The sequence below is a fragment of the Salmo salar genome, unplaced genomic scaffold, assembly GCF_965601325.2.
Source record: "Salmo salar unplaced genomic scaffold, fSalSal1 ptg000358l, whole genome shotgun sequence".
Classification (NCBI taxonomy): domain Eukaryota; kingdom Metazoa; phylum Chordata; class Actinopteri; order Salmoniformes; family Salmonidae; genus Salmo; species Salmo salar.
Window position 1 is genome coordinate 392799 of NW_027675359.1, and position 9702 is coordinate 402500.

General features: G+C 42.8%; 1 protein-coding gene across 1 annotated transcript in view; it reads right to left on the reverse strand.

Moving 5' to 3' along the window:
• Window positions 1-8948: 8948 nt before the first annotated feature.
• The window catches only part of LOC145875806 (tripartite motif-containing protein 16), a 20055-nt gene continuing 19301 nt past the window's right edge, over window positions 8949-9702 (reverse strand). The window contains exon 7 of the mRNA XM_082971618.1: window positions 8949-9684. Coding sequence (XP_082827744.1) covers window positions 9167-9684 — 518 coding nt within the window. The 3' untranslated portion in view covers window positions 8949-9166. The remainder of the gene's footprint in view (window positions 9685-9702) is intronic.

A 9702-nucleotide genomic window follows, 5' to 3' on the forward strand; every position in this document is an offset into this window, starting at 1 on the left:
TTTACTGTTTTATTCACATGTTTTCAATTCTGGGTGACAAATCATGCATTCCGATTCTTGCATAGCTTGTAATGGGCACATATTATGTGTGTAAAATACTTATTTGAAGGTTATATTGATTATGATGAGCTAAGCTAATTCCAGCTATGTGTATGGAGCCATGTTTGTTGACATACAATGCATTCTGGGTTTCACGTAATCATCCGTTTGACCAAAGATGTTATAACAAAATGAGGTGAGTAAGAGTTCACTCATTTTTTGAGGACTTCCGGAAATGAATGGTGGGATGTGAACGACGGTAGATGACACACCCCTTCAACACTATAAACAGACCAAACTCATCTTGTCTTTTATTATCTTCGGTTTCTGTGAGGGGGAAAAATGCATGGCTGCTCGCTGAAACTAATCTCAAATAACTTTCCATTTCTAGAAAGTGTTTTACCTAATTATTTCGATCAATGGTGAGCTCACCCCGTGGTGTGATTAATTAAACATAGTAATTGCAATTAGCTAATTCATATTGTAGTTTACGTCAGCCGAGAGTTAGAAAATATGACCGCTTGTGTTGGGTCAATCTATCCTCAGTTAGCGCTACGACAAATGTAGCCTACATTTTTTCCGGTTAGGATGATTGTGTTGTGCTATATATATATTTCTGTGAATATCTGAACCATTTGCATCCAAAAATAAACTGCTCACATTCTGGAGATGGACTGTGTGTGTTTTGTGTAAATAGTTTCTGAAAAAAGTGTGTCCAGCTCAAACGCTGATTGTTGCGTCATTGGAAACTGTCCGTTGTAAACGAGTGTTCTAAATGAGTGTTCTAAACGAGGGTTCTAAACGAGGGTTCTAAAGAGCGTTCTAAAGAGCGTTCTAAAGAGCGTTCTAAATGAGTGTTCTCAATGAGCGTTCTAAATGAGCGTTGTAAATGAGTGTTCTAAAGAGCGTTCTAAATGAGGGTTCTAAATGAGTGTTCTAAAGAGCGTTCTAAATGAGCGTTCTAAATGAGTGTTCTGAGTGTTCTAAATGAGCGTTCTAAATGAGGGTTCTAAAGAGCATTCTAAATGAGCGTTGTAAATGAGTGTTCTAAAATAGGGTTCTAAAAGAGGGTTCTAAAAGAGGGTTCTAAATGAGCGTTCTAAACGAGGGTTCGTATGAGGGTTCTAAATGTGTGTTCTAAATGAGTGTTCTAATGAGCATTCTAAACGAGGGTTCTAAATGAGGGTTCTAAATGAGGGTTTTAAAATAGCGTTCTAAATGAGGGTTCTAAAAGAGCGTTCTAAACGAGCGTTCTAAACGAGTGTTCTAAATTAGTGTTTGTAATGAGGGTTCTAAATGTGTGTTCTAAATGAGGGTTCTAATGAGTGTTCTAAATGAGGGTTCTAAATGAACGTTCTAAATGAGGGTTTTAAAATAGCGTTCTAAATGAGGGTTCTAAATGAGGGTTCTAAATGAGTGTTCTAAAGAGCGTTCTAAAAGAGGGTTCTAAAAGAGGGTTCTAAAAGAAGCGTTCTAAAAGAGGGTTCTAAAAGAGCGTTCTAAAAGAGTGTTCTAAAAGAGCGTTCTAAATTAGTGTTCGTAATGAGGGATCTAACTGTGTGTTCTAAATGAGCGTTCTAAAAGAGCGTTCTAAATGAGTGTTCTAAATGAGTGTTGTAAAAGAGCGTTCTAAATGAGGGTTCTAAATGAGCGCTGTAAATGAGTGTTGTAAATGAGCGTTGTAAATGAGCGTTCTAAATGAGCGTTCTAAATGAGTGTTAGGCTATATAGTGCACTGTGTTTGACCAAGGTCCACAGTTAATTGTAGTGCACAATTTAGTGTTCTAATCACACAGCGCTTCAGGAACCACTGTAGAACGATCACACCCCGTGTGACAGGCAGACAGGTTAGGGTTAGGAGGTGTTACTAGACAGACAGACAGTCAGGTTAGGAGGTGTCACTAGACAGACAGACAGACAGACAGGTTAGGGTTAGGAGGTGTTACTGTACAGACAGACAGGTTAGGGTTAGGAGGTGTTACTAGACAGACAGACAGACAGACAGACAGACAGGTTAGAGTTAGGAGGTGTTACTGAACAGACAGACAGACAGACAGGTTAGGGTTAGGAGGTGTTACTATACAGACAGACAGACAGACAGGTTAGGAGGTGTTACTGTACAGACAGACAGGTTAGGGTTAGGAGGTGTTACTAGACAGACAGACAGACAGGTTAGGGTTAGGAGGTGTTACTGTACAGATAGACAGACAGACAGACAGACAGACAGACAGACAGACAGACAGACAGACAGGTTAGGGTTAGGAGGTGTTACTGTACAGACAGACAGACAGACAGGTTAGGGTTAGGAGGTGTTACTGAACAGACAGACAGACAGGTTAGGAGGTGTTACTATACAGACAGACAGACAGACAGGCAGGCAGACAGACAGGTTAGAGTTAGGAGGTGTTACTATACAGACAGACAGACAGACAGGCAGGCAGACAGACAGGTTAGAGTTAGGAGGTGTTACTGTACAGACAGACAGACAGACAGACAGACAGACAGACAGACAGACAGACAGACAGACAGACAGGTAGGTTAGGACGTGTTACTATACAGACAGACAGACAGGTTAGGGTTAGGAGGTGTTACTATACAGACAGACAGACAGGTTAGGGTTAGGAGGTGTTACTATACAGACAGACAGACAGACGGGTTAGGAGGTGTTACTAGACAGACAGACAGACAGACAGACAGACAGACAGACAGGTTAGAGTTAGGAGGTGTTACTGAACAGACAAACAGACAGACAGACAGACAGGTTAGGAGGTGTTACTAGACAGACAGACAGACAGACAGGTTAGGAGGTGTTACTAGACAGACAGACAGACAGGTTAGAGTTAGGAGGTGTTACTGAACAGACAGACAGACAGACAGACAGACAGGCAGGCAGACAGGTTAGGGTTAGGAGGTGTTACTAGACAGACAGACAGACAGACAGACAGGTTAGAGTTAGGAGGTGTTACTGTACAGACAGACAGACAGACAGGTTAGGGTTAGGAGGTGTTACTAGACAGACAGACAGACAGACAGACAGGTTAGGGTTAGGAGGTGTTACTGTACAGACAGACAGACAGACAGGTTAGGGTTAGGAGGTGTTACTGTACAGACAGACAGACAGACAGGTTAGGGTTAGGAGGTGTTACTGGACAGACAGACAGACAGACAGGTTAGGGTTAGGAGGTGTTACTAGACAGACAGACAGGTTAGGGTTAGGAGGTGTTACTATACAGACAGACAGACGGGTTAGGAGGTGTTACTAGACAGACAGACAGACAGACAGGTTAGGGTTATGAGGTGTTACTGAAAAGACAGACAGACAGGTTAGGAGGTGTTACTATACAGACAGACAGACAGACAGGTTAGGGTTATGAGGTGTTACTGAACAGACAAACAGACAGACAGACAGGTTAGGAGGTGTTACTATACAGACAGACAGACAGGCAGGCAGACAGACAGGTTAGAGTTAGGAGGTGTTACTGAACAGACAAACAGACAGACAGGTTAGGAGGTGTTACTATACAGACAGACAGACAGACAGGCAGGCAGACAGACAGGTTAGAGTTAGGAGGTGTTACTGAACAGACAGACAGGTTAGGGTTAGGAGGTGTTACTATACAGACAGACAGACAGAGACAGACAGACAGGTTAGGGTTAGGAGGTGTTACTATACAGACAGACAGACAGGTTAGGGTTAGGAGGTGTTACTAGACAGACAGACAGACAGACAGGTTAGGGTTAGGAGGTGTTACTGGACAGACAGACAGACAGACAGGTTAGGGTTAGGAGGTGTTACTAGACAGACAGGTTAGGGTTAGGAGGTGTTACTATACAGACAGACAGACAGGTTAGGGTTAGGAGATGTTACTAGACAGACAGACAGACAGACAGGTTAGGGTTATGAGGTGTTACTGAAAAGACAGACAGACAGACAGGTTAGGAGATGTTACTAGACAGACAGACAGACAGACAGACAGACAGACAGACAGACAGACAGACAGACAGGTTAGGGTTAGGAGGTGTTACTATACAGACAGACAGACAGGTTAGGGTTAGGAGATGTTACTAGACAGACAGACAGACAGACAGACAGGTTAGAGTTAGGAGGTGTTACTGTACAGACAGACAGGTTAGGGTTATGAGGTGTTACTGTACAGACAGACAGACAGACAGACAGGTTAGGGTTAGGAGGAAAAAAATGCATGGCTGCACGCTGAAACTAATCGTCGGATTACTGTCGATTTCTAGAAAGTGTTTTACCTAATTATTTCGATCAATGGTGAGCTCACCCCGTGATGTGATTAATTATACATAGTAATTGCTATTAGCTAATTCATATTGTAGTTCACGCCAGCCGAGAGTTAGAAAATATGACTGCTTGTGTTGGGTCAATCTATCCTCAGTTAGCGCTACGACAAATGTAGCCTACATTTTTCCGGTTAGGATGATTGTATTGTGCTATATATATATATATATATATATATATATATATATATATATATATATATATATACACTGCTCAAAAAAATAAAGGGAACACTTAAACAACACATCCTAGATCTGAATGAAATAAATAATCTTATTAAATACTTTTTTCTTTACATAGTTGAATGTGCTGACAACAAAATCACACAAAAATAATCAATGGAAATCCAATTTATCAACCCATGGAGGTCTGGATTTGGAGTCACACTAAAAATTAAAGTGGAAAACCACACTACAGGCTGATCCAACTTTGATGTAATGTCCTTAAAACAAGTCAAAATGAGGCTCAGTAGTGTGTGTGGCCTCCACGTGCCTGTATGACCTCCCTACAACGCCTGGGCATGCTCCTGATGAGGTGGCGGATGGTCTCCTGAGGGATCTCCTCCCAGACCTGGACTAAAGCATCCGCCAACTCCTGGACAGTCTGTGGTGCAACGTGGCGTTGGTGGATGGAGCGAGACATGATGTCCCAGATGTGCTCAATTGGATTCAGGTCTGGGGAACGGGCGGGCCAGTCCATAGCATCAATGCCTTCCTCTTGCAGGAACTGCTGACACACTCCAGCCACATGAGGTCTAGCATTGTCTTGCATTAGGAGGAACCCAGGGCCAACCGCACCAGCATATGGTCTCACAAGGGGTCTGAGGATCTCATCTCGGTACCTAATGGCAGTCAGGCTACCTCTCAATTTAGAACACACATTTAGAACCCTCGTTTAGAACCCTCGTTTAGAACCCTCGTTTAGAACGCTCGTTTAGAACGCTCATTTAGAACGCTCATTTAGAACGCTCTTTTAGAACCCTCGTTTAGAACGCTCATTTAGAAAGCTCTTTTAGAACCCTCATTTAGAACCCTCGTTTAGAACCCTCATTTAGAACGCTCATTTACAACAACAATCAGCGTTTGAGCTGGACACTTTTTTCAGAAACTATTTACACAAAAACACACACAGTCCTTACAAAGTTTATCTCCAGAATGTGAGCAGTTTATTTTTTGAAGGAAATGGTTCATATATTCACAGAAGTATATATATTTAATCACTGAACAGTAGCAGAACTAACTTCATCTGTTCCTGACTCTGGATAGTGGATTAAAAAGACCACCTGTTGTTACCTCAACACCAGACATCATGATTCATGGAAATGGACATTGTATTTTATCAAATATGAAAACCTTAAATCTCTTCAAATTCAAATCAGTCAGAAAATAAGGATCGTACATAAAACAGAGCAGAATAAATCATCACATCTGGGGACCATCACCACCAGCATGACTAGTATCTATGTGGACCCTACTACAGTTTAACCAGCTCAGCTATAGACTACACCAGCATGACTAGTATCTATGTGGACCCTACTACAGTTTAACCAGCTCAGCTATAGACTACACCAGCATGACTAGTATCTATGTGGACCCTACTACAGTTTAACCAGCTCAGCTATAGACTACACCAGCATGACTAGTATCTATGTGGACCCTACTACAGTTTAACCAGCTCAGCTATAGACTACACCAGCATGACTAGTATCTATGTGGACCCTACTACAGTTTAACCAGCTCAGCTATAGACTACACCAGCATGACTAGTATCTATGTGGACCCTACTACAGTTTAACCAGCTCAGCTATAGACTACACCAGCATGACTAGTATCTATGTGGACCCTACTACAGTTTAACCAGCTCAGCTATAGACTACACCAGCATGACTAGTATCTATGTGGACCCTACTACAGTTTAACCAGCTCAGCTATAGACTACACCAGCATGACTAGTATCTATGTGGACCCTACTACAGTTTAACCAGCTCAGCTATAGACTACACCAGCATGACTAGTATCTATGTGGACCCTACTACAGTTTAACCAGCTCAGCTATAGACTACACCAGCATGACTAGTATCTATGTGGACCCTACTACAGTTTAACCAGCTCAGCTATAGACTACACCAGCATGACTAGTATCTATGTGGACCCTACTACAGTTTAACCAGCTCAGCTATAGACTACACCAGCATGACTAGTATCTATGTGGACCCTACTACAGTTTAACCAGCTCAGCTATAGACTACACCAGCATGACTAGTATCTATGTGGACCCTACTACAGTTTAACCAGCTCAGCTATAGACTACACCAGCATGACTAGTATCTATGTGGACCCTAGTACAGTTTAACCAGCTCAGCTATAGACTACACCAGCATGACTAGTATCTATGTGGACCCTACTACAGTTTAACCAGCTCAGCTATAGACTACACCAGCATGACTAGTATCTATGTGGACCCTACTACAGTTTAACCAGCTCAGCTATAGACTACACCAGCATGACTAGTATCTATGTGGACCCTACTACAGTTTAACCAGCTCAGCTATAGACTACACCAGCATGACTAGTATCTATGTGGACCCTACTACAGTTTAACCAGCTCAGCTATAGACTACACCAGCATGACTAGTATCTATGTGGACCCTACTACAGTTTAACCAGCTCAGCTATAGACTACACCAGCATGACTAGTATCTATGTGGACCCTACTACAGTTTAACCAGCTCAGCTATAGACTACACCAGCATGACTAGTATCTATGTGGACCCTACTACAGTTTAACCAGCTCAGCTATAGACTACACCAGCATGACTAGTATCTATGTGGACCCTACTACAGTTTAACCAGCTCAGCTATAGACTACACCAGCATGACTAGTATCTATGTGGACCCTACTACAGTTTAACCAGCTCAGCTATAGACTACACCAGCATGACTAGTATCTATGTGGACCCTACTACAGTTTAACCAGCTCAGCTATAGACTACACCAGCATGACTAGTATCTATGTGGACCCTACTACAGTTTAACCAGCTCAGCTATAGACTACACCAGCATGACTAGTATCTATGTGGACCCTACTACAGTTTAACCAGCTCAGCTATAGACTACACCAGCATGACTAGTATCTATGTGGACCCTACTACAGTTTAACCAGCTCAGCTATAGACTACACCAGCATGACTAGTATCTATGTGGACCCTACTACAGTTTAACCAGCTCAGCTATAGACTACACCAGCATGACTAGTATCTATGTGGACCCTACTACAGTTTAACCAGCTCAGCTATAGACTACACCAGCATGACTAGTATCTATGTGGACCCTACTACAGTTTAACCAGCTCAGCTATAGACTACACCAGCATGACTAGTATCTATGTGGACCCTACTACAGTTTAACCAGCTCAGCTATAGACTACACCAGCATGACTAGTATCTATGTGGACCCTACTACAGTTTAACCAGCTCAGCTATAGACTACACCAGCATGACTAGTATCTATGTGGACCCTACTACAGTTTAACCAGCTCAGCTATAGACTACACCAGCATGACTAGTATCTATGTGGACCCTACTACAGTTTAACCAGCTCAGCTATAGACTACACCAGCATGACTAGTATCTATGTGGACCCTACTACAGTTTAACCAGCTCAGCTATAGACTACACCAGCATGACTAGTATCTATGTGGACCCTACTACAGTTTAACCAGCTCAGCTATAGACTACACCAGCATGACTAGTATCTATGTGGACCCTACTACAGTTTAACCAGCTCAGCTATAGACTACACCAGCATGACTAGTATCTATGTGGACCCTACTACAGTTTAACCAGCTCAGCTATAGACTACACCAGCATGACTAGTATCTATGTGGACCCTACTACAGTTTAACCAGCTCAGCTATAGACTACACCAGCATGACTAGTATCTATGTGGACCCTACTACAGTTTAACCAGCTCAGCTATAGACTACACCAGCATGACTAGTATCTATGTGGACCCTACTACAGTTTAACCAGCTCAGCTATAGACTACACCAGCATGACTAGTATCTATGTGGACCCTAGTACAGTTTAACCAGCTCAGCTATAGACTACACCAGCATGACTAGTATCTATGTGGACCCTACTACAGTTTAACCAGCTCAGCTATAGACTACACCAGCATGACTAGTATCTATGTGGACCCTACTACAGTTTAACCAGCTCAGCTATAGACTACACCAGCATGACTAGTATCTATGTGGACCCTACTACAGTTTAACCAGCTCAGCTATAGACTACACCAGCATGACTAGTATCTATGTGGACCCTACTACAGTTTAACCAGCTCAGCTATAGACTACACCAGCATGACTAGTATCTATGTGGACCCTACTACAGTTTAACCAGCTCAGCTATAGACTACACCAGCATGACTAGTATCTATGTGGACCCTACTACAGTTTAACCAGCTCAGCTATAGACTACACCAGCATGACTAGTATCTATGTGGACCCTACTACAGTTTAACCAGCTCAGCTATAGACTACACCAGCATGACTAGTATCTATGTGGACCCTACTACAGTTTAACCAGCTCAGCTATAGACTACACCAGCATGACTAGTATCTATGTGGACCCTACTACAGTTTAACCAGCTCAGCTATAGACTACACCAGCATGACTAGTATCTATGTGGACCCTACTACAGTTTAACCAGCTCAGCTATAGACTACACCAGCATGACTAGTATCTATGTGGACCCTACTACAGTTTAACCAGCTCAGCTATAGACTACACCAGCATGACTAGTATCTATGTGGACCCTACTACAGTTTAACCAGCTCAGCAGTACCATTATAACTATAGATACTAAACCCAGGATAGAGGGGCTGAGTGAATGTGGTCTGGACTCTGTGGAGGAGGGTCATTGTGTCAGAGACACTGTAGAAGGACAGAGTACCTGCCTTGTGATCCAGGTACACTCCTACTCTGGAGGACTGAGGGCCTGATACTTTAGTCTCAACATTATTGTGTCTGAAACAATAATCACCTCTATAGTACTGTAAACTCCAGGACTTGTTATTGTATCCAAATCCATTACCTCTCTCTGTTCTGCTGATGTCTTTATATGAGACTGCTGTAATAACATAACCAGTCCACTCCACCTCCCAGTAACAGCGTCCAGACAGACCCTCTCTACACAGAACCTGACAGTAGTTGGTGAATCTGTCTGGATGGTCAGGATATGGTTGGACTTGGTCTGTACAGGTCACCTTTCTGTTCCCTTCAGACAGAGAGAGGTGTGTGTCTGCTGTGTTTGGGTCCAGTGTGAGCTGACAGGAATCTGGGAGAAGAGCAGAGA